We start from the raw sequence: 26,849 nt of genomic DNA, 5'->3' as shown, positions 1-26,849 counted from the left end.
ATGGGTAGATCACATAACTAATGAGGAAGTATTGAATAGGATTGGGGAGAAGAGAAGTTTGTGGCACAACTTGACCAGAAGAAGGGATCGGTTGATAGGACATGTTCTGAGGCATCAAGGGATCACCAATTTAGTATTGGAGGGCAGCGTGGAGGGTGAAAATCGTAGAGGGAGACCAAGAGATGAATACACTAAACAGATTCAGAAGGATGTAGGTTGCAGTAGGTACCGGGAGATGAAGAAGCTTGCACAGGATAGAGTAGCATGGAGAGCTGCATCAAACCAGTCTCAGGACTGAAGACCACAACAACAACATATGGAGTGCATAGTTGTGTGCTTGTGTGAGTTGTTAAATCTTTACTTTAAGGTAATCTGGTGTGTTGCAGATTTGCACCTGTGTAGTCTTTCAGAGGTTGTTGTGAGGGGTTGTGACCACGGCCGTGTCAAAAGGGAGCGGCAAGGTTCTCAGCTCGAAAGCTCATAGACTCAAAAAATTGTTCCTTTCTGCCTATGAATAAATTGTACCTTGGTATTTCGAGGGTGCTTTGTGCTTATAATTTTAAATCTGTTTCTTTAAAAAAAATGCTTTTAGGCACTATTAAAGTGAATTAAATTACCATTTCTTTTTGCTTATGATTTCATCAGTTACTCCCTGGCAACTACTTCCACGCTCACATAGTGTGATTAAATGTGTTAATGTCCTTGATGAATCGCTAGTAAATAAAATAAATTTTTAGGAATATTCTTTGAAATTAAAACCACGGTTCAATAACTACATGGTACATACAATTTATATAAAAGTGAACATTTTGTAGAAAGTTTCTGAGTTCTCTGTCCTTCTTCAAAAGTTGTGGATTACGCAGATATCCCACATTTTTCGTTGTTTTTCTGTATTGGAAATTTATATTAGAAAAGGATGTATTTAACCATACATAAATTGACCCTAATCTGCATTTTCCAGACTGTGTCTTGTGTGTGTGTGTGTGTGTGTGTGTGTGTGTGTGTGTGTGTGTGTGTGTGTGTGTGTGTGCGTGTGTGTGTATGTTTGTATGTATGTATGTTAGGGTTTCTGCTAAGAGACGATGTATATCAAGCGTTCGTCCGTTAGAACCAGAGGTAATTTCGTTTATGGTTCTAAGTGCTGAACATTGTCCGCTCTTCGTGGTCTAGTGCTGCTGAGCGGTAGCCCAGCGTATTCGGTCCTGCAATTAAAAAGCTGAGTGAAGTATACACCGATGAACTTGAGGGGGTATTATGTGACGTCCGCCCAGACCAAATGATGAGAAGAATGACGAACAAAATGAAAAAAAAAAACTTGGTTAGCGCTGCCGCCTCTGGATTCTGCGGTTCGATTCCCAGCCAGATCGGAGATTCTCTCCACTAGGGGACTGGGTGTTTGCTGTTGCTGTCATCACTTCATCTCATCATTAATGACGCGCAACTCGCCGAAGTGATGTCAAATAGAAAGACTTACACTAGCTGGCTGAACTACTCCAAAGCCAATGGCCATTTAGGCCATACGATCATTTTATTTTTTTCCGAACGTTAATAGCTGGAAGTTATTTCGCAGTTACTTGGTTCATTCTATCCCATACGGCACCCCATTGTTTTGATGACATTATACATACAGAAGGTTTTGAATTTGGTTCACGGTTGTCGTGGTGTTGCCTCTCTATGGTATTGTGTCCATTTGGCGAAGACCGTCTGCTCACAAGCTAGAAGTAGCAGTAGGTTATATAGTGACGTCCGACTACATCATTTTCACTGTGATGCCTGTAACAAAATTAGCGATGAACTTTTAAGACTTCAAGAACAGTGGATGACAGAAGACAGTGTAGCTAACACTGTTTCCCAACAACACAAAGGCCATTATGCCAGGCTAGAACACTTGTCAAATTTTCCACATTGTGCACAGCATAATCACAGCAGCGTGAATGTCAGTAACAACGCCAGTGAATTCAACTACTGCTTTGGAAGATTTGAATGTGAGTGTGTTGCTAGACAACACCTGTGTGTGCAAAGACGTCGCAGCACCACACCACACAGAATCGCGGTGTAGCTTGCTCGCCAGGTTTCGAGAGGGTGCGTTTCTGGATGAGGTATCGAATATACTGCTTCCCCCTACTTATACCTCCCGAGGAGATCACGAATGTAAAATTAGAGAGATTAGAGCGCGCACGGATGCTTTCCGGCAGTCGTTCTTCCCGCGAAGCATACGCGACTGGAACAGGAAAGGGAGGTAATGACAGTGGCACGTAAAGTGCCCTCCGCCACACACCGTTGGGTGGCTTGCGGAGTATAAATGTAGATGTAGATGAACCCACAGTACCACACCAGTCCATTGCTGGCTCAACGTCTACACACATCAAGAAAAGTTTTGCATCACCTCGGTTCCGAGAGTTCCGGAACCTGTACAGAAAATTGGAATAGAGATCAACATAAACATCATTTCCGCCCTTTTTATTGCTCATGAAAACCACACATTGCATGTTGTAACATCATACAGCAAAACCTTCAGAGGTGATGGTCCAGATTGATGTATACACCGGTACCTCTAATACCCAGTACCACGTCCTCTTACACTGATGCATGCCTGCAGTCGTCGTGGCATACTATCCACAAATTCATCAAGGCACTGTTGGTCCCGATTGTCCCACTCTTCAACGGCTATTCGGCGTAGATCCCTCAGAGTGGTTGGTGGGTCACGTCGTCCATAAACTGCCCTTTTTAATCTGTCCCAGGCATGTTCGATAGGGCTCATGTCTGGAGAACATGCTGGTCACTCTAGTCGAACGATGTCTTTATCCTGAGGGAAGTCGTTCACAAGATGTGCATGATGGGGGCGTGAATTGTCGGCCATGAAGACGAATGACTCGCATATGTGCCGCTGATATGGTTGCACTATCGGTCGGAGGATGGCGTTCACGTATCGTACAGCCGTTACGGCGCCTTCCATGACCACCAGCGGCGTACGTCGGCCCCACATAATGCCACAACAAAACAGCAGGGAACCCCAGCCTTTCTGCACTCGCTGGCCAGTGTATCTAAGGCGTTCAGCCTGACCAGGTTGCCTCCAAACACGTCCCCGACATTTGTCTGGTTGCAGGAATATACGACACTCGTCGGTGAAGAGAACGTGATGCCGGTCCTGAGCGGTCCATTCGACATGTTGTTGAGCCCGCCTGTACCGCCCTGCATGGTGTCGTGGTTGCAAAGATGGACCTCGCCATGGACATCGGGAGTGAAGTTGCGCATCATGCAGCCTATTGCGCACAGTTTGAGGCGTAACACGACGTCCTGTGGCTGCACGAAAAGCATTTGTCAACAAGGTGGCGTTGCTGTCAGGGTTCCTCTGAGACAGAATCCGTAGGTAGCAGTCATCGACTGCAGTAGTAGCCCTTGGGCGGCCTGAGCGAGGCATGACATCGACAGTTCCTGTCTCTCTGTGCCTCATCCATGTCCGAACAACATCGCTTTGGTTCACTCCGAGATGCCTGGACACTTCCCTTGTTGAGAGCCCTTACTGGCACGAAGTAACAATGTGGACGCGATTGAACCGCGGTATTGACCGTCTAGGCATGATTGAACTACAGATAACACGAGCTGTGTACGTCTTTCCTGGAGGAATGACTGGAACTAATCGGCTGTCGGGCCCCCTGCGTCTAATAGGCGCTACTCTTGCATAGTTGTTTACATCTTTGGGCGGGATTAGCGCCATCTCTATACAACACATCAGGCATTACAGTGCTATAAACAGCCCCTATGCCTTTCCATGTTAATTTTCGGTCACTAAAATTTAAGCTTGTTACAGCAGAGTAACATGTAATTGCTCTCAAACTACGATGAAAATTTTCTCTTTTAGAACTATAGTACTAGCTGTAGAATTTGGTAATAGTTCCATTTTAAAAAGTTAAATTGATACCGAAATCTCCGTAATTAATATAGGTATGGAAAGAGGCTATATATTATTCACTGAGGATTTTCTAAAAATTCATCTCGGTTTAAACAGAATTACACTATTTTAAACGGTTCTGAACCACGTCGCATAATCCGCTACCGTTTCGCGCGCAACATAAAGCAGTTACTGCTCCAGGTAGTGCACCGCGCACTGTGTACGCTGTGGTGACAAAAGTCATGAGATACGTCGTAATATCTCGTTGGACCTCCTTTTTCCCGCATAGTACAGCAGCTCGGACGTGCCATGGACAAGTCGCTGAAAGTCCCCTGCAGAAATAATGAGCCAGGCTACCTCTATAGGCGTCCATAATTGTGAAAGTGTAGCCGGTGCAGGCTTTTGTGCGCGAACTGACGTCTGGATTACGTCCCATAAATAATCTATGGGTGGCCAAATCATTCGCTCGAACTGTCCAGAGTGTTCTTCAAACCAATAGCTAACAATTGTGGTCTGGTAGCATGGCACACTTTCATCCATAAAAATTCAGTCATTGTTTGGGAACTTGAAGTTCGCGAACGGCTGCAAATGGCCTCCAAGTAGCCGAACATGACCATTTACAGTCAATGAGCGTTTCAGTTGGACCAGAGGGTCCAGTCCATTGCAAGTAAACGCAGCCCACACCATTAAGGAGTAACTACCAGCTTGTGCAGCGTGTTGTTGACAACTTGAGTCCATGGATTCGGGTCTGCACCACCCTACCGTCAGCTCTTACCAACTGAATTCGGGCCTCATCTGACCAGGTCACAGTTTTATAGTCATCTAGGGTCCAAACGATACGATCACGAGCCCAGGAGAGGAGCTGCAGGCGATGTCGTGCTGTTTGCAAAGGCACTCGCGTCGGTCATCTACTGCCATGGTCCATTAACACCAAATGTCACCGCGCTGTCCTAACGGATACGTTCGTCGTACGTCTCCCATCGTCTTCTGCGACTGCTTCACGTAGTGTTGCTTGTCTGTCAGCACTGACATCACTACGCAAAAGTCACTGCTCTCAGCTGTTAAGCGAAGGCCGTCGGCCACTGCGTTGCCTGTGGTGAGAGGTACCGACCGAAATGTGGTATTCTCTGCACACTCCTGACTCTGTGAATCTCGGGATATTGAATTCCCTAACGATTTCCGAAATGTAATTTCCCATGCGCCTAGCTCCAACTACCATTCCGCTTTCAAGGTTTGTTAATTCCCGTCTGGTGACCATAATCGCATTGGAAACCTTCTATCACGACTCACCTGAGCACAAATGACACCTCCGCCTTTTATACCCTTTTTGCGATACTACCGCAACCTGTATACTGTATATCTCTATCCCATGACTTTTGTCGCCTCAGTGTAAACCTGGTACTGCGCCGTACTATCCCTTACATACGGGTGGTACTCACAGAGTGCAGTCTCCCTCCCACCAACGTACTGTGTGCTTTAACCGTACAAATAACAAATTTTGAGCAGCCACATTTTTGCTCCTAGCAGAGGTATTGATAAACTGGTAAAATCTTACAATACTATACTCAAATTCAGACTGCTTTGTTGTTGTTGTTGCAGAGATGAAAGGTGACTTGCAAGGAATAGTCTAGCAATCCGAAGACTGATTTGATAGAGTTCTCCGTGCTAGACTATTCCATGCAAGCCACTTTTAATCTTTGCATAAATATCTCAACCGGTTAATTCTTCTACATGTTGTGTATTACCCATCTTTCCCTACACCCTACGCTAACGTTTCTCACCCTATACTAACGTTTCTTAGAATTTCAAACATTTATTCTCTACTCAATCAGAAATCCTAAAAGAATCTTTCATACCAACCAGTTTTGATTCAAAAGACAATGCTTTTGACAAAAAAATTTACAGATTTCGGCACAAAATTCGCTGATTTCGAGATAAAATTAAATGATTTAGCCTCAAAATTCAAACTCATCTTTCCCTATAGCTTGCATAGTTGTTTGTAATTCTGTATCTTCCTTAGTAAAGGGAGACTTGAAAACTGAGCTCAGTTTTTCTGCTTTTGCTTCATGTATAGCCCCCTTGTTAGAATCTGTGTCCCTCTAGGTATAGTCTGGCGCCTGTTATGCAGTAGCCATTGTTTCTTTCAGTGAATACATACCATACAGGGTTCTTATCATTATGAACTGTTCTACTAGGTACCTAGTTACTCTGCACATCTACATACATGCTCCGCAAACCACCGTAAACGACTGTCTAGAAGCCTCATTACGATACCCAATTTATCGCATGTTATCTTCATGGACCTTACGCGAAATGTACGTTGGCGGCAGAAGAGTCTTTCTGCAGTCGGCCTCAAATACCGGTTATCTAAATTTGCGCAATAGTGCCCTGCGGAAAGAGCATCGTCTTTCCTCCAGGGATCCCATTCGAGTTCACGGTGCACCTCCGTAATACTTGTGCGCTGATCGAACCTACCGGTAACAAATCTAGGAGCCTGTCTCTGAGTTGCTTCGATGTCTTCCATTAATCCAACCACGTGAGGAACCCAAACACTCTACCGACAAGCTCACCAATCCATTTAAACTGGAAAAGATGATGAAATGGGTGCAGAACATTCATATGAGAGAACCGAAATTTTCTCTAGTATTTTCATTTACTTCAAAAAGTCATGATTACTGCTTTGAACTGCTGACAAAATGGCTCTGAGCACTATGGGACTTAACATCTATGGTCATCAGTCCCCTAGAACTTAGAACTACTTAAACCTAACTAACCTAAGGACAGCACACAACACCCAGCCCTCACGAGGCAGAGAAAATCCCTGACGCCGCCGGGAAAACTGCTGACAAAATTTTTATTTAAACAACCAGTTTTGGTCAGTATACCATCATCAGGTTCTTGAAAGCATTTACAGCATCATATTAGGCGAATATATAATCACTGACGGCAGATAATAAAAACACGAATTAGTGAGTGTTGCGGCATCGTAATTTAAATTACATCATCTATATGTAAACTATTCTAGGCAGTGCATTCTTTCATGTTACATCAGCAGCCGGCATTAACGCTGTGGGACGCACACCATATGGAGCTGTAAATGCTTTTAAGAATCTGATGATGGTCAGTCCACTAAAACTAGCTGTTTAAATAAAGATTTTGTCAGCGGCTTAAGGCGATATTCATGTCATCTTTCAAAAATCTACGAGATATGGGGCACCACGACAGTCTGTGTCACGTCTCCATGCCGGCCCATAAAAACGACTGACAAATACATAGTGCTATACGCTGTTGGAGGAGAGTCATATGACCGTCTGGTACATTCTACACCAACTACAGTGCTCGAAGGTGACTAGTGTTCTTTTTTACGCGGTGAGCTTAGGTGGATCATAAACACACAATATTGACTTAGTTACAGGATGTTTGTATAACCACCTCGGTTGCACAAAATTTTTGTCAAATTGACCATGGCTTCGACTGCATTAAGGCAGTCTTCATCAGAATACAAAATTACATAGGATTACATCTGGTGTGATTACGTGTAATTCTATGTATTTTTTTTATTATGATGAAGACTGCCTTAGTGCAGTCGAAACCATGGTCAATTGCTGGCCGGAGTGGCCGAGCGGTTCTAGGCGCTACAGCCCGGAACCGCGCGACCGCTACGGTCGCAGGTTCGAGTCCTGCATCGGGCATGGATGTGTATGATGTCCTTAGGTTAGTTAGGTTTAAGTAGTTGTAAGTTCTGGGGGACTGATGACCACAGCAGTTAAGTCCCATAGCGCTCAGAGCCATTTGTACCATTTTGAACCATGGTCAATCTGACAATAATTTTGTGCAACCGAGTTAGCCACACATACATCCTGTAACTAAAAAACGTACGGTTGCTGGATCTCAGCCAATAAAAATGTTTATAATTTCAATATTAACTTAGTCTATAACAACCATTAATTACACATATTTTGCATTTTGACTGACTTATAATTATACAGCAAGCCATTCTATACATCTCTTTATAGTACACGGCTGTAGCGTCGGATAATGTTGTGATAGCTGGATATCCTCCTGAGGGAAATCGTGCCAAGTTCTGACCAATTGGCGCGTTAGATGGTCAAAATCCCGAGACAGTTGGAGGACCGAGCCTATAACGCTCATAACGTTATCAGTTGGGGAGAGATCTGGTGACCTTGCTCCCAAGCACGAAGACAAGCAGCAGAAGCTCTCGCTGTATGCAGGCGGGCATTATCTTGCTGAAATGTAAGACCGGGATGACTTGCCATGGAGGTCAACAAAACGAGGCGTAGAATATCGTCGACGTAACACTACGCTGTAACTGTGCCGCGGATGGCACCAAAGAGTTCCTGATATGAAAAGAAAAGGCATCTCGGAGCATCACTCCTAGTTGTCGGGCAAAATGGTGGGCGATAGTTTGGTATCCCACCGCTGTCTGGGACGTCTCCAAACACATCTTCGCTCGTCATCAGGGCTCACTTCGAAGCGGGACCCATCACTGAAGACAATTCTACTCCAGTCAATGAGATTCCAGGCCGAGGACGTGTCTGGATACGCCCCAGGCAGCAGTGTGTTACCAACCTGACAGGACAGTGTTACATCAACGATATTCCACGCCCTCTTTTGTTGCCCTTCATGGCAAGCCATCCTGCGCTTACATTTCAGCAAGATAATGCTCGCCCACACAGGGCAACAGTTTCTACTGCATGTCTTCGTGTTTGGCCAGCTAGATCACCGGATCTCTCCTCAATTGACAACGTGAAACACGTATGTATTCAGTAGCAGCGATGGCGAGGCATGACAGAATCTCTGACCAGAGAGTTATTTATCGTTGCTAGTCTGCGCTTGACCGCGCGTGAGTGCAGTTGTTGTACGTAGCGAGTCGCGAGAGCATGTAATTGCAGTTGCGAGTTAGCAGTTGCGAGTCGCAGTTGTGTGTGAGGAGTCGGCGGGCGTCGACATGGGTCTCTGGTCAAGGTTCGGGACGAGGTATATTGTTAAGTAAGGTAATGAAGCAGCATTGCGCGCATCTGATGATGTAATGTATGTTAATTGTAATTAATTTGTTCAAGAAATGCCCCAATAATAATTTTGTTTTCAAAGCAATCATTTTAAAGAAAAGAATCATTCCAATTGAAACAATATTTCCTATGCTTTTCCTCCCAGAATCAATTTTTCAGGTTAATTATTGCACAGGGCCTAAGGTCAGCGATGCTGCCCTATTATTGTGGGTTTAAGGATTAATATTCATTTCTCAATTTTTGTGTCGAGTTTACATTGGGTCATTATTGTTCAGTAATTTTGTGGGGACTTAACATTTTTTGCACATTTTTATTATCATTGAGTTTTATTACTGTGGGAAGCTAACATTCGGCTCTATTTCATTATCATAGACTTTTCTTTTATTTCTGCTGGGAGGTTACGTGTAGCACGATGCCCATTTACATTTAATTATTGTCATTTCAAAATTTTGTGGGGAGGTTACAAACGTCATGAGCATTATCAGCAGGGTCCTCCATCTATCTCGGGATTTTGACCATCTAACGCACAATTGGAAAGAATTTGGCACGACATCCCTCAGGAGTATATCCAACAATATTGTCAATCAATGCCAACACGAATTACTGCCTGCATGAGGGCTAGAGGTGGACAAACGCGTTATTGACTGGCTCAATTTATGAAACACTTTCTCTTGAATAATTTATCCAGTTTTTCAGAAACTGTAATCATTCTGTGCATGTACTTCAAATCTACCGATTTCTTTCCAATTCGGATAATTCCTACGTGGTGCGTCATTTTTCATGTCTTAGAGTGAACCTTAAGAGTTAACCCTACATTACAACACTGAGAGAGTGAGTGGTAGATATATTTCATTTTCATTTTAAGCGATGGACTGGTACCTGCAGCTGTCGATTATGGCGGCAGCTGCGCGAGGCAGTGCGTAGAGCGCTGCTAGGTGCAGAGCGGTGAAGCCTTCGTCGTCGGCGCGGTTAACGTCGAACAGTGGGCAGTCGACGAGGGCGGCGACGCACGCCTCCAGCCGCACCGCCAGCTTCTTGTCTGCGGGCGCGTCGCGGAAGCCCAGCACAGCCCAGTGCAGCGCCGTGCGGCCGCACGCCGTCTGCGCGCTCACCCGCGTCTTCTTGTGCGACAGCAGCTCCTGCAGCGCCGCCACGTTGCCGCTCCTGCAGATGACACCAGTTGTCATGGCCGCTGCTGACACTTACATCAGAAATGTATTCGACTATAATACCACAGTCTAACATGTATAGTCGCGAGGTTCACTGACATGAAATTTGAGTCAGTGACATCGATGCTCGGTTGGGTTGTGCTGAGTTTGGGGCTCTATAATCTTGAATATGCTGCAAACTGCGAGCCTGACCTCCCTCCCCCTCCACTCCCGAACTCACTGTCCCCGTCTGCCCTCTTGATGACCCCCCCCCCCCTCTTCAGCGGAGGACATTATCCATGACCATTGTCCTCCAGAATGTCCATGCCTTTTAACGTTCCCATACCGTCCAACAGATCTCCCTGGCAGCCCGTTCCATCTTCCATCTCAATACCTTCGCCACCTACTCCCATAACCAGGCCCACATTACCTTCTCCCGTCTTGACACCCTCGTTTAAACCTCACCATGGCATGACAGCACCGTATCTTATTTAACAACATCCACTCCCTCCTTACCAACAAGAACCTCCTCATGCACACTCTCCTCACCCACTGCGTGGATGCCTTCCTCCTTAATGAAACCTTTCTCCAACTCACACGTATCGTCAGCACATCTCCCTACCTCCTCCACTATTCTGACAATCCCCACCCAATGGCGTGTGGCGACGTCGCCATTGGCTACCTTCGCCAGATCCCTGTTGGACTCCAACCTCTCCTCTCTGACCCCACTGAACACCTAATCCTTAGCCTCTTCTTCCCCGGCGTTACTGTTACCTGCGCCACCACCTAAGTCTGTCCTGCAGCCCCCATCCTGCTTGACTTCCTTTCCCACATTCACCATACCTTCTTCTCCTACGTGATTGCCGCCGACCTCCACATCGATAGTCATTCCACCATCCAGCTCCGGCGGTGGCATCGGTTCCTCTCCTCCCTGCAAGGTGATCTCCTCCCCCTTCCGCAACACACTCACTCTGAATCCAGTACCACTCCTGATGTGGTCCTGGCCTCCCCCAACCTCCTTGGACGCATAGTGGTGGAAGTACTAGACCCCATTGGTAGTGACCATCTCCCTGTCCTCCTTACCATGTCAGACAGATGTAACCCCCGTCTCGCTCCCTGCAACGACGCTCCCCCAAAATATGTCCATAATTATTTTTCTGTGCAATTTTCGAAACATTTACCACACACTTGTTTGCAAAACTTAAGGACGAAAGTAAATTTCGAAAGATGTGTTACTTTTGGCCATACCTGGACGATACATAGAAAGAACTGGTACAGCATAGTACAGAAGGTAACTGAAAAAAAAAATACGCAATGCGACGAACAGAAATGGCACTTTTATTGAAACACAATAGTTACACTGAAGTCACTGCAAAGTATGATGGTTCCTGGTCATTGGAAAAGGCAGAACACGGTTCTTAACAGGGTCTTTGATCATGACGGTCGGCAAAACATGCTCTGCAACGTGCACCCATGCTGGCCACCAGGTTGGTGAGGCGCTGTTAGTATAGGGTGTTCCATTTCTCCACCAGCGGGACAACCGCTGGATGGTCGCTGGTGCATGTGAGCGTGCTGCAAAACATTTCCTTAACGCATCCCACACGTGCTAGATGGGTTTTGAGTCGGAAGAACGGGCAGGCCAGTCTCTTCGCCGAATATTCTCTCGTCACAAGAAATCCTCCACATGCACCATTTGATGCGATCGATCATTATCATCCATAAAAATCAAGTCATGGCGGAATGCAACCCTGAAAAGACGCAGAGGAGGGAAGAGGTATCGTGTCACAACAACGCTAACCGGTTCCATGTACAAAGATTTGGTGGTTAGTAAACCCATGCAACATTATGCCTCTCCACACCATAGCACTTGGCAAAACCAAAACTATCACATTCAGCGATGCTCCTTGGCGTATTCTGCGTTCTCATCTCTCGCCTTAGGAGGTTACACCCAGAATCACCAGTCATGCTGAATCTGCTCTCATCCGAGAAGAGCACACGACCCCTCACCTCGTTGGTACAGTCACTATGCTCTTGGTGCCATCACAAATGGTGCCGCCGATGCACATGCGTCAGTGGAACGCAACGTCCTGGACGTCGGACAAAGAGACCACCACCATGCAGTCGACGTGCCACTATGGAGCATGACATCACGTAGCTTGCAGTTGTGTTAAATATCGTTGCAATTGCACCTACTGTTTGACGGGGCTCCCGTCTTGCCCGTTGCACAATGTAGCGGTCGTGTGCTGCAGTAGTTGACCGTGGTCGACTACCCCCTCTCTTTCGGACAGCAGCGCCAGTGGGTCGGAACACTCCCGAAGAACGTGAAATGATGCTGTACCACACTCCTGGGCTACAATAGTCGCACTCCGTCGTTGTATCAGTTTCTCGATGGTTCTTCAGCGTGTGAAGTCATCCAGATGTTGTCTCCGGGCCGTGCTGTAATCGAAACCACTGATTGACACCCACCTTCTTCTCCCGTTCCTTTAACTGCCTTGTGTTGCAGAGCCAACCCCATTTGGCGCTAATGGTCACTCTGACCTCATGCCATCCGACGTCAAGCTTTCTGTGCTCGAGTGGGAGACCTCTGACTACGTGCTCCCGCAGTTTCATTCATTTCCACCGCTTAGTTAATATGTTATGTTACTTAATCTCTCGCCCTTCACTTTTGCACAGCTATGTATTACTAGCCTATTTTTCTCCATCCCGTATTTCATATAGTGAAAGCCGAATCCTGACAGCTGGCAGTGCTGTTGCCGTCTTTCAACAGCGGAACGCAAAAGCCTGCTGGAGATACCGAAGCTACGTAGCTGAAAGTAACGGTCGTCTATAGAGCTGTAATGTCACTGAGGCGTTTCCATTTTTACATATACAAAATCATGTGACGTGACTGACTGTGGTAGACGCGCCTTACGGACTGTATGTAGCTACTGCTGCTGCCACAGTCTTTGCCGACACCGGGCAAGCGACTTTCAATTAAAATATCTCCCCTGCACGGGAATACACATACTGGATGTGCGAGTGCAAGCTGTAGACAGATGGTTGGCGATATATGGAAGTTTCGGTGTGGCCGTTAAACGAGCTCAGTCTAATGATAAGGCGACCGCTCGCACTAAGCGGGAAATCCGGGTTCAAGCTCCATGCCGGCACAAATTTATACTGTCGTCATTCCATTATACAGCTGATGGTTGTCCATATTCGCGACTGCGAATACATTTCATGTCTTTCATAATGGCTGTAGTCGCCGCACTGACTGTTCCTTCAAACACGCATGCACGCTCAAAGGAACATTGCGCTGTTCTTCTGGACAACGCAGGCGCTACAATATTGTATTTCTTGTATAGTTTGTAGTGTTTGTTGTGAACCGGATTTCGGTTTTTATGCCATCTTCAGGAAACTCAACACAATTGTAAGTAGATAGTCCACGCAATGTCACTGAGAGTCTTGAGCTGTCCTTCAGGATGTGTGGCTTTTTACGACTGTATATTTATACAAAAACAAAAACATATTGAAATTTACCAAGAAGTTAAAAGATCTTATATTACCTTGTACTCGAAGAGTAAAAGTGTAAGAATTTGCAGGCAAAAAACAGTACACAAGTGAGTTCTGGCACAGACTGCTAAGTTATGTTGACAACATAACTTAAGAATGTGAAGAATAATAGAGGAATGTGCCGCGTGCTACTAGCAGAGCGGTCTCAGGCGCTGCAGTCATGGACTGTGTGGCTGTCATGGCGGAGGTTCGAGTCCTCCCTCGGGCATGGGTGTGTGTGTTAGTCCATAGGATAACTTAGGGTTTTTTTTTTTTTTTTTTTTTTTCCATCAGTCTACTGACTGGTTTGATGCGGCCCGCCACGAATTCCTTTCCTGTGCTAACCTCTTCATCTCAGAGTAGCACTTGCAACCTACGTCCTCAATTATTTGCTGTCTTCCTCTACAGTTTTTGCCCTCTACAGCTCCCTCCAGTACCATGGAAGTCATTCCCTCATGTCTTAGCAGATGTCCTATCATCCTGTCCCTTCTCCTTATCAGTGTTTTCCACATATTCCTTTCCTCTCCGATTCTGCGTAGAACCTCCTCATTCCTTACCTTATCAGTCCACCTAATTTTCAACATTCGTCTATAGCACCACATCTCAAATGCTTCGGTTCTCTTCTGTTCCGGTTTTCCCACAGTCCATGTTTCACTACCATACAATGCTGTACTCCAGACGTACATTCTGAGAAATTTCTTCCTCAAATTAAGGCCGGTATTTGATATTAGTAGACTTCTCTTGGCCAGAAATGCCTTTTTGCCATAGCGAGTCTGCTTTTGATGTCCTCCTTGCTCTGTCCGTCATTGGTTATTTTACTGCCTAGGTAGCAGAATTCTTTAACTTCATTGACTTCGTGACCATCAATCCCGATGTTAAGTTTCTCGCTGTTCTCATTTCTACTACCTCTCATTACCTTCGTCTTTCTCCGATTTACTCTCAAACCATACTGTGTACTCATTAGACTGTTCATTCCGTTCAGCAGATCATTTAATTCTTCTTCACTTTCACTCAGGATAGCAATGTCATCAGCGAATCGTATCATTTATATCCTTTCACCTTGTATTTTAATTCCACTCCTGAACCTTTCTTTTATTTCCATCATTGCCTCCTCGATGTACAGATTGAAGAGTAGGGGCGAAAGGCTACAGCCTTGTCTTACACCCTTCTTAATACGAGCACTTCGTTCTTGATCGTCCACTATTATTATTCCCTCTTGGTTGTTGTACATATTGTATATGGCCCGTCTCTCCCTATAGCTTACCCCTACTTTTTTCAGAATCTCGAACAGCTTGCACCATTTCATATTGTCGAACGCTTTTCCCAGGTCGACAAATCCTATGAAAGTGTCTTGATTTTTCTTTAGCCTTGCTTCCATTATTAGCCGTAACGTCAGAATTGCCTCTCTCGTCCCTTTACTTTTCCTAAAGCCAAACTGATCGTCACCTAGCGCATTCTCAATTTTCTTTTCCATTCTTCCGTATATTATTCTTGTAAGCAGCTTCGATGCATGAGCTGCTAAGCTGATTGTGCGATAATTCTCGCACTTGTCAGCTCTTGCCATCTTCGGAATTGTGTGGATGATGCTTTTCCGAAAGTCAGATGGTATGTCGCCAGACTCATATATTCTACACACCAACGCGAATAGTCGTTTTGTTGCCACTTCCCCCAATGATTTTAGAAATTCTGAGGAATGTTATCTATCCCTTCTGCCTTATTTGACCGTAAGCCCTCCAAAGCTCTTTTAAATTCCGATTCTAATACTGGATCCCCTATCTCTTCTAAATCGACTCCTGTTTCTTCTTCTATCACATCAGACAAATCTTCACCCTCATAGAGGCTTTCAATGTATTCTTTCCACCTATCTGCTCTCTCCTCTGCATTTAACAGTGGAATTCCCGTTGCACTCTTAATGTTACCACCGTTGCTTTTAATGTCACCAAAGGTTGTTTTGACTTTCCTGTATGCTGAGTCTGTCCTTCCGACAATCATATCTTTTTCGATGTCTTCACATTTTTTCTGCAGCCATTTCGTCTTAGCTCCCCTGCACTTCCTATTTATTTCATTCCTCAGCGACTTGTATTTCTATATTCCTGATTTTCCCAGAACATGTTTGTACTTCCTCCTTTCATCACTCAACTGAAGTATTTCTTCTGTTACCCATGGTTTCTTCGCAGCTACCTTCTTTGTACCTATGTTTTCCTTCCCAACTTCTGTGATGGCCCTTTTTAGAGATGTCCATTCCTCTTCAACTACACTGCCTACTGCGCTATTCCTTATTGCTGTATCTATAACGTTAGACAACTTCAAACGTCTCTCGTCATTCCTTAGTACTTCCGTATCCCACTTCTTTGCATATTGATTCTTCCTGACTAATGTCTTGAACTTCAAAAAAAAATGGTCCAAATGGCTCTGAGCACTATGGGACTCAACTGCTGAGGTCATTAGTCCCCTAGAACTTAGAACTAGTTAAACCTAACTAACCTAAGGACATCACAAACATCCATGCCCGAGGCAGGATTCGAACCTGCGACCGTAGCGGTCTTGCGGTTCCAGACTGCAGCGCCTTTAACCGCACGGCCACTTCGGCCGGCTCTTGAACTTCAGCCTACTCTTCATCACTACTATATTGTGATCTGAGTCTATATCTGCTCCTGGGTACGCCTTACAATCCAGTATCTGATTTCGAAATCTCTGTCTGACCATGATGTAATCTAATTGAAATCTTCCCGTATCTCCCGGCCTTTTCTAAGTATACCTCCTCCTCTTGTGATTCTTGAACAGGGTATTCGCTATTACTAGCTGAAACTTGTTACAGAACTCAATTAGTCTTCTTCTCTTTCATTCCTTGTCCCAAGCCCATATTCTCCTGTAACCTTTTCTTCTACTCCTTCCCCTACAACTGCATTCCAGTCGCCCATGACTATTAGATTTTCGTCCCCCTTTACATACTGCATTACCCTTTCAATACCCTCGTACACTTTCTCTATCTGTTCATCTTCAGCTTGCGACGTCGGCATGTATATCTGAACTATCGTTGTCGGTGTTGGTCTGCTGTCGATTCTGATTAGAACAACCCGGTCACTAAACTGCTCACAGTAACACACCCTCTGCCCTACCTTCCTATTCATAACGAATCCTACACCTGTTATACCATTTTGTGCTGCTGTTGATATTACCCGATACTCATCTGACCAGAAATCCTTGTCTTCCTCCCACTTCACTTCACTGACCCCTACTATATCTAGATTATAGCCGGCACGGTAGCTCAGCGTGTTCGGTCAGAGAGTTACGTGCTCTCTGTAATAAAAAAACGGAGTCAATCGATCAACAACGAACATAAATGGAAATGGATGTCTTACGACGTCCGCCCCGAGCAGATGCAACGAACAATAGCGAACAAAATGAGATTAAAAAAAAAGGGGGGGGGGGTAGCGTCTTTGATTCATAATCAAAACGTCTTCGGTCACGGGTTCGATCCCCCCCACTGCCTAAATTTTGATAAATAATCAGCATTGGCGGCCGAAGACTTCCGGCATAAGAAGTCAGCCTCATTCTGCCAACGGCCTTGTCAAAGAGGGCGGAGGAGCGGATAGAGGTTCAGGGCACTCTCTTGTTCTAGGGGTGGGAAATTGCCCCTAAAGGCGGAAGAATCAGCAATGATCAACGACATGAGGATGCAGAAGGCAATGGAAACCACTGCATTAAAGACACGTAACGTGTATCCACAGAACATGTGGCCTGCAATTGAAGAAAATCTTTAAGGGAATAAAATTACACAAGGATGTATTAAATTTTCCCAAGTTTGAGATATAAAGCTCCTTTAAAAGATTAGCAGGAACCTAGAACTTCTTACCTTCAACGAGGATAATACGAGACAACACAAAAAGCTCTGAACATGCGCACGCTCAACTCTTTGGAACCAGTGAGAAGAAATTCATCTGATCCGCCGAAACTTGTTGCAACCGTCCATTGGCCACAACTTGAACAGCTTTCACTCAGTCATAAACCACGGGAACCGGGAGAATGCCTGCGTAGAAAGCATTCGCGTGGTTGCAATGCTTGCAACTGTACCTCAAACGAACCTATTGTCACCCGAACGTTACTGGCACGTGACGTCGTTCTGACGTGCACATGTCCAGCACATTTGTCGACTGCTGAGCGATTTCTATCAACTTCAGTAGTTGCATCGGGTTTACAATATCAAAGTTTTTCGAAACTGTTTTTCGCTGCCAACCGCCACGAAATGATGAAAGGAAAAAAGTTTGTCGCTTACTACACATTCGCTATTCATGCAGTAAAGCTGCCGCATGAAGCATGATGTTTTAATTTGTTGCTTCTTTATTACTTACTGTATTCTCAATACCTTTTTCAGACAGTATTGTCGTACATCACAGTAAGTACCAGCAAAATTATATAAGTGTACGAAACATAGTTCAGGAGATATGACTTCATAAACACAGGGATGCGTCAAAAAATGCCGCATCATGCATGACGTTTAAATTTGTTACTTGTTTGCTACTAACTCTATTAGCAACACACTTCGCAGACTATATCCACCTATGACGCTGGATGGATCTACAAAAATATATGATTATGCGACACACATTTCAGAAGATATTACGTCAGATACTGAGATGGCTCGCAAACTTTTAGTTTCTTACGTCTTTGCTACGAAGTCAATTCGCAATAAATTTCACATACACTATCCACACACACTGAGGAGACAAAAGTGACAGGACAGCGATATGCACATATACAGATTGCGGTAGCGTCGCGTGAACAAGGTAAAAAAGGGCAGTGAATTGGCGGAGCTCTTATTTATACTCTGGTGGCTTATGCGAAAGGGTTTCCGACGTGATTAGCGGCGTTTGTGTAGAGTTGCGAGCGCTAAGAGTCAAGCAACATGGCGTGAATTAACCGAAGAAATCAAGGTGGGGCGTACGACGAAAGTATCTGCTAGGATAGTACGGCGAAATTTTGCATTAATGGACTATGGCAGACGGAAGTACGTACCTTTGCTAACAGCACGACATCGCCTGCATCGCATATACTGGACTCGTGACAGTATCGTTTGGACTCTAAGACGTCCGTGCCGGCCGCGGTGGACGTGCGGTTCTAGGCACTTCAGTCCGGAACCGCGTGACTGCTACGGTCGCAGGTTCGAATCCTGCCTCAGGCATGGATGTATGTGATGTCCTTAGGTTAGTTAGGTTTAAGTAGTTCTAAGTTCTAGGGGACTGATGACCTCAGATGTTGAGTCCCACAGTGCTCAGAGCCGTTTGAACCAATCTAGACGGCCGTAAACACAAAACCGGGTCAGATAAGTCCAGATTTCAGTTGGTAAGAGCTGGTGGTGGGGGATCCAGTTGGGTGCAGATCCCACGAAGCCATGGGCCCAAGTTGTCAACAAGGTACTGTGCAAGCCAGTGGTCGCTCCATAATGGTGTGTTTATATGGAATGGATTGGGTCCCCTGGTGCAGCTGAACCGATCATTGACCCCAAACAACGATGGAATTTTTATGGATGGCAGTGCACTATGTCACCAGGCCCAAACTAGTCGCGACTGGTTTTAAGAAAATTCTGGACAATTCGAATGAATGATTTGGCCACGCGGATCGCCCAACATAAATCCCATCGAACATTTGCTGGGTCAGTTCATGCACAGAGTCCCGCATCGGCAACACTTTTGCAATTATGGACAGTTGCAGAGGCAGTATGGCTCAACATTTCTGCAGGGGACTTCCAACGAGTTGTTGAGTCCACGCCACGCCGAGTTGCCGTAGTACACCGGACAAATGAGGTCCAACACTATATTAGGGAGATATCCCATGACTTTTTGTCACATGAATGTATGTCGCTGAATAACCTATAAAAGTCCATCATTGTAAAAGACATACGAGGGGAGACCCAAAAATAACCGGAATTTCTCTGTAGAAAGCATATACTTTATTGTTTTCAAATAGACTCTTAATCTCCTTCGAAGTACTCTCCATTAGCATTAATACACTTGACCAAACGTTCATTCCAGTGTTCGAAGCACCTTTTAAATTCGTCCTCTTTGATACCTGCTAGCACTTTCATGACATTGCGTTTTACGTCTTCAACATCCGCAAAACGCTTCCCTCTCAAGTATCTTTTCATCTTCGGGAATAGGAAGAAGTCTGAGGGTGCTAAATCCTACGAACAGGGTGCGTGGGTCAAGGTAGTCGTCTTCGTTGGGGCCAAAAACTGGCGAACGCTGAGAGCCGTGTGCGCGGGAGCGTTGTCGTGATGCAGGAACCACACGCCAGAATCCCACAAAGCCAGACGTTCTCGCGACAAACTTCTGCGAAGCCATTTCATAAGCTCCAAATATAATTGTTGGTTTACTGTCTGGTTTTCAGGGACAAATTCAGAGTGTATGATCCCTTTGATGCCAAAACAAAAAAAAAACAGCTCAACATCGTTTTCACATTCGATTTCACTTGTCGAGCTTTTTTTGGTCGAGGTGAGCCAGGTGACTTCCATTGTGATGACTGTTGTTTACTTTCTGGATCGTACCCATAGCACCATGACTCATCACCTGTAATAATTTTGTTGAAAAAATGTGGATCATCTTTGAACGCGTCCTTCATTTCGAGACAGGCTTGAACGCGACGATCCCTTTGATCTCCAGTAAGAGGCTTCGGCACGAATTTTGCTGCCACTCTTCGCATCCCCAGATCGATGGTCAAGATGCGGTGAATTGAGCTCCAGGACAACCTGGACAAGTTCTCGAGTTGGTCGATTGTCCTGTGTCGATCTTCACTGATGAGATCACGGATTTTGTCGATGTTGTCTTCACTCTGAGCAGTTGAAGGTCGACCGGAACGGGGCTGATCTTTAACCACCATTTCTCCCTTTTTACACTTGCGTTTTACTAAGAGCATGGTCTTTGTAGGCTGTCTGAATCATCGCAACAGTTTCTGCTACGTCCTTGCCGAGCAAGAAACAAAACTTCACTGCCGCACGTTGTTCGTAAGAACTAGCCATTTCCTCATGTCACGTTTGTACTGTACGCACACTCAAAGAACTGCCAAAGAAACCACACTTCTCACTGTTGGGTGACGCCGCGTGGCAGAATGACTCAGCAGAGCTCCTACTACAACCCTCTGGCGGCGCAACCTGCTACTACAAGTACACGGTGTGCAGCATTACGATTCCGGTTACTTTTGGGTCTCTCCTCGTAGTTCAGGAGATACGACGACGAAATCATTGAGGTGCAGCGCGAAATTTGCTAGAGGTGCAAGTGGAATACGTGTTCAAATACATGCGGTATATGTGCTACATATATGTGAAATGTTTTTGTCGTGTGCATACCTGGGTAAAGATATGTATAAAAAGCTTATCTTAAATCCCTGGAATCATTTCAGGTAAATGTGGTGTACATATTAGCTACGACCTGGAAAGAAATACTGTTGGGGTAAGAACCACCAACCTCCTGTTGGGGTGAAGGTGGAAACGTGGAGGGACAAGAGGGGACGATGAAATCCACAGACACAGAGAGGGAGGAGGAGGAGATGGACGGAGAAAGGAAATAGGAGACGGACAGAGACAGGGGAGAAAAGAAAAGCAAAGGGAGAGGGGCAGATGAACCAGAGAGAGGGGGGTGGGGATTAGAAGAGGTACAGAGAGAGAGGACATTAGGAGATGAACAGAGAGAGGGGCAGAGGAAATGGACAGAAAAAGGGGGGAGAAGGAGATGAACACAGAGAGGGGGGAGGAGTAGATGTAATTAGAGGGGGAGGAGGAGATGGAGGGGGAGGAGACAAGAGAGAAGGGGAAGAAACAGAAGGACGGAGGTGGGAGGAGCAGATGGACAGAGAGAGGGGTTGGAGGTGACGGACAGGGGAAGCGGGAGGGGGAGATGGACAGAGAGCAGTGTGTGAAGGAGATGGAAAGAGAGAGGATGTAGGAGGAGACGGACAGAGAAAGCGGAAGGAAGGGATGGAAGAAACTGAAATTAATACACGCGGGCCACGGCGGGCACATAAGCCTAAGTGTCAGTAGGCCCTACCTTGCGGCGTAGTGCACCGGCTCCGGCCTGGGCTCGTGCACATTGGGAGAGACGTCGCAGAGCAGCCGCTGGGCGAAGGTGGGCGGCAGCTCCCGGTGCCTGCAGGCGACCACGAGGGCGTTGCCGAAGTGCGGGCTGCCGTACAAGTGCGCCGCGTGCGCCGCGCCGCTCGCCAGCAGCTGCTCGAACCTGCCCAAGTCCCCTGCCAGCATTGCAGCCAGCAGCTCTGACTGCGGGTCGCTGGCGCCAGCGGTCTGACGCTGCTGCGAGGGAACGCTCATGGTTGCGGCCGAAGTGCACACCTCGTCGGCAAGCTAGCTGAAGCGATGCTGAAAGACGTAAAGAACAAGCCTCAGACATCGTTTTCTGGGGAGTATGCTAGCTGACATTTCATTGGCTACTTATCCAACCGCCGCACATATCGAGTGCACACGATCTATAAATAGGTTCATATAAATGGATGTGTATGTAAATATACGTCTGTTCAAATGTGTGTGAAATCTTATGGGACTTAACTGCTAAGGTCATCAGTCCCTAAGCTTACACACTACTTAACCTAAATTATCCGAAGGACAAACACACACACACACCCATGCTCGAGGGAGGAGTCAAACCTTCGCCGGGACCAGTCACACAGTCCATGAGTGCAGCGCCCTAGACCACTCGGCTAATCCCTCGCGGCTATATGTGTGTATTAAGCTAATTGCACAAAATGTTAGTTTGCTCCTTAAAAGATTAAAATGGTCGCTTTGTAAAGCTGCAGATGTTTAGAAATGGTACCAGGCGGTCGTGTGGTCCTCCACCACTGACGTCGGTCATGACACTGAAATGCTGTGTACGTACTAGTTGGTTGTGTGGCACCAGCGAAATAAGATGGATCGACGAGGTGACGTGAAGGAACGCCAGAGAGAAGTTATTGTTACCGACAGAATAATTTCGTGAAAAGGATAACGCAAAAACACACGAAATTACGGTTTTTTTAGCGAAATAACGCGAAATCGCCGACTTTTACGAGATATCGCGGAATTTTTAATATTGCCATATTAATATTCTGATTCCGTGATTCATAGTTATTGGATGTTAAATTGCAATTTGAGTTCTAATTTCCTCAAGGAACAATCACAAAATAACAGTTTATTTGTGGGGATGAAAGAATTTGGCCAACTACAACAGCGAGTTTGGCAAAAGTAGGACGGAATTTGGCAAAAAATAGGATCAAATTTCGCAAAAAAATTAATTAGCAGAAAAACTCTGAATCTCGCAACAATTACATTCAATTTGACCAAAAATAACACCGAATTTGACGAAAGAAATACCGAATTTGAGGAAAAGAATAACACCGAATTTGGTGAAAAAATACATCAAATTCGCAAAAAAGCACTGAAATTGGCTAAAATAACATCAACTTTGCCAAAATATAATACCGAATTTGGCGAGACAATCCTGGATTTCGCAAAAAACAGCGAATATGGCAAAAATAAAATTAAAAAAACGAATTTGGACAAACTCCGAATTTGGAAATACACCGTATCTGGCAAAAAATTACAATGAATTTGGCAACAAAACACCAGCTGTGGCAAAAAAATGGCACAATACGTGACAAAGAAAAGAGACAGAATCTGGCAAAAAGTACAGAATTTGGCCAAAAAGAGCAAATAATTTAGAAAAAAATAACAATAAATTTGGCAAAAGATAACACTGACTTTGGCAAAAAATAACATAGACTTTGGCAAAAATAACATCGGCTTTGCCAAAAACTAACACTGAATTTGGCCACAAAATGAAACGTTTTTTTCCTGTCCCTAGCTGTCACACTTAGACAGGCCCATGACCACACTGTGAATGAGGTTGCCCGATTTGTTGGTGTTTATGCGTGGACTCTCCAACGGGTCGACAAAAAATAGTGTACCGATCACAGCCTTGCAACAAGACCATAGGTCTTATCGGATTCTAACAGACAGGTACCGGAGACGAATGACACGCCTTGTCATAGACAATCGCTTTTAAATCCGACAAGAACCGCTGCTGTCGGTGAAAAAACATCCATCTCAACCAGTTTACGAGCGAAAACTGCGAGGAAAACTCCATGAAGTGGATATCTGAGGTCGAGTGCCTCGCAAAGAACCTCAGCGATACGTAAAGTTGTACGTCTTTACAGGCCGAAACAGCACACAAACTGGACGGTAACTGACTGTAGACGTGTAACGTGGGCCGACGAGTCGCGATTTTGCATCAAATGCGTCGAGCGCTCCGATGGCCTAATAAAACGTTTAACCTGCTATGTGTGGAATGTGTAGTTCAGGAAGGAGGTAGTTTTGTGCTCTATTGGGAAATTGTTTTCGTACCGTGTACTGGGACTACTCATTCGAGTTCCCATGAACATAGATCACGACTTTTATTTCAGCGTTATCGGAGACCAATATCCGCGCTTTATCCTACATCTTTCTGATGAGTATATTGTGGAGAATTCCGGCTTCCAAGACAACAGCTTTGTCCAAAAGGCTTGATACATGAGTTCCTGGTTTGAAGAACACTCGCGCACTATATCGCACCTCAAACCGGCCCTCTGAATCACCCAGTCTTAATCCCGTAGAGAATGTCTGGATATATTTGGAGCAGTGGGCAAAACGTACCTGCCATCTTCACCATTTGGTAACTCTAATGCTGCGCGTAGTGGCCGCGCGGTTTGAGGCGTCATGTCACGGACTGCGCGGCCCCTCCCGCCGGAGGTTCGAGTCCTCCCTCGGGCATAGGTGTGTGTGTGTGTTGTTCTTAGCATAAGATAGTTTAAGTCAGTTTAAGTAGTGTGTAAGTAAATCTAAGGACCGATGACCTAAGCAGTTTGGTGCCTTAGGAATTCACACAAATTTGAACATTTTTTTGTAACTCTAATGGATATATTCCATGACAAGAGGCTTCAGTTGGATTTGGCGTACCCGAAGAGGCTGTTTGACTCTTTTCTTCATTTGCAGACTCTATTCCCGGCGAAGTGAAGTCATTATTAGGCCAGAGGCGTCATTTGCGATATTAGTGTAATATCTTCTGGAGAGTGATTAATTACTTTTCCAACGTACGTATGCATCCATGTGTGTGCCGCTGTGAACAGTCAGAATGTGATGTTTCCTGTTTTGACGTCAGTAAGCTTTTGTCGCTTGGCGATGCATGTTGATTTCTTTTGTGAAGTGACTCTTGATGTAAAAGATTAAGAAGGTTTTCCTGGTGAAACGCAATGGCTATTGAGAAGAAAGACCGTGGTAAAGTTGTTTCATCAGAACGGCAGCAGTAGTAGCGCTGCATGCTGGGAATATCGCCGACAGAAACAGCTGTGAATAGGCACCATGTCAATAAATGGGCTAGGTAACGTGATCAAGAAGTTTGACAACAGGTGAATTAGATGGTGCAGCAGGGAGAGGGAGGCGGTCTGTTGCCCTGGCAGTTATTGATGAAGTTGCTGTAGCTATAACCGACGGTGTAACACATGCCTCAAATTCTGCAGCCGGTGCTCAAGCTATGTCACTGGAATTCTCTCTCCTCTTAGGAAAGTTCAAAAGATTTTGCGTTGCATTTTTACACTAGTATACCTGCAAGATTCAGAATGTGCACCAAATGAAGCCCCAAGATAGGCTACAACACCGTTACTTTGCACTTCGTTTTTTGGGCCCGCATAGAAATGGATGAGAAGTGGCCGGGGAATATTCTTTAGACAGATGAGGCACGTTTCACTCTTCACAATGCCGTGAATGCATACAACTGTCACATATTTGATTCTACTCCTACGCTAAATGTTGCATAGGAACATCCACTACACTCAGCTTATATGACTGCGTGGTGTGTTTCTACAAGCTACTTCATTTGCAATCCGCTTTTATTCGAGGAGTTGACTCCTGCACGTTATAAGGACCACCTTGTGCAACACGGGAGTCCAGCTTTGCAAGAACGGAACTGTGTTCACACCACTATTTTCATGCAAGATGGGGTGACACCACATGTCGTTTTCCAGGTGAAAGAACTGCTTTGAGATTAGATTAGATTAGATTAGATTAATACTAGTTCCATGGATCATGAATACGATATTTCGTTATGATGTGGAACGAGTCGAATTTTCCAATACATGACATAATTAGGTTAATTTAACAACATACTTAAGTTAATATAAAAACTTTATTTTTTGTTTTTTGTTTTTCTTTATTTTTTATTTTTATTTTTTTAATTTTTTTTCTTAATTTATACCTAAAAATTCCTCTATGGAGTAGAAGGAGTTGTCATCAGAAATTCTTTTAATTTCTTCTTAAATACTTGTTGGTTATCTGTCAAACTTTTGATACTATTTGGTAAGTGACCAAAGACTTTAGTGCCAGTATAATTCACCCCTTTCTGTGCCAAAGTTAGATTTAATCTTGAATAGTGAAGATCATCCTTTCTCCTAGTATTGTAGTTATGCACACTGCTATTACTTTTGAATTGGGTTTGGTTGTTAATAACAAATTTCATAAGAGAGTATATATACTGAGAAGCTACTGTGAATATCCCTAGATCCTTAAACAAATGTCTGCAGGATGATCTTGGGTGGACTCCAGCTATTATTCTGATTACACGCTTTTGTGCAATAAATACTTTATTCCTCAGTGATGAATTCCCCCAAAATATGATGCCATATGAAAGCAATGAGTGAAAATAGGCGTAGTAAGCTAATTTACTAAGATGTTTATCACCAAAATTTGCAATGACCCTTATTGCATAAGTAGCTGAACTCAAACGTTTCAGCAGATCATCAATGTGTTTCTTCCAATTTAATCTCTCATCAATGGACACACCTAAAAATTTGGAATATTCTACCTTAGCTATATGCTTCTGATTAAGGTCTATATTTATTAATGGCGTCATACCATTCCCTGTACGGAACTGTATGTACTGTGTCTTATCAAAATTCAGTGAGAGTCCGTTTACAAGGAACCACTTAGTAATTTTCTGAAAGACAGTATTGACAATTTCATCAGTTAATTCTTGTTTCTCAGGTGTGATTACTATACTTGTATCATCAGCAAAGAGAACTAACTTTGCCTCTTCATGAATATAGAATGGCAAGTCATTAATATATAATAAGAACAACAAAGGACCCAAGACTGACCCTTGTGGAACCCCATTCTTGATAGTTCCCCAGTTTGAGGAATGTGCTGATCTTTGCATGTTACGAGAACTACTTATTTCAACT

General features: G+C 44.8%; 1 protein-coding gene across 1 annotated transcript in view; it reads right to left on the bottom strand.

The window, feature by feature from the left end:
- LOC126445231 (uncharacterized) overlaps positions 1 to 26,849 on the bottom strand; it is a 167,677-nt gene that overhangs the window by 83,554 nt on the left and 57,274 nt on the right. Inside the window, exons 2-3 of the mRNA XM_050090971.1 lie at positions 21,638 to 21,966; positions 9,802 to 10,086 (exon numbers count right to left, since the gene is read on the bottom strand). Coding sequence (XP_049946928.1) covers positions 9,802 to 10,086; positions 21,638 to 21,918 — 566 coding nt within the window. The 5' untranslated portion in view covers positions 21,919 to 21,966. The remainder of the gene's footprint in view (positions 1 to 9,801; positions 10,087 to 21,637; positions 21,967 to 26,849) is intronic.

Source organism: Schistocerca serialis, chromosome 1, assembly GCF_023864345.2.
Source record: "Schistocerca serialis cubense isolate TAMUIC-IGC-003099 chromosome 1, iqSchSeri2.2, whole genome shotgun sequence".
Lineage (NCBI taxonomy): Eukaryota > Metazoa > Arthropoda > Insecta > Orthoptera > Acrididae > Schistocerca > Schistocerca serialis.
Note: the sequence above shows the minus strand (reverse complement) of the source record. Positions and strands in the feature narration are given on the sequence as shown.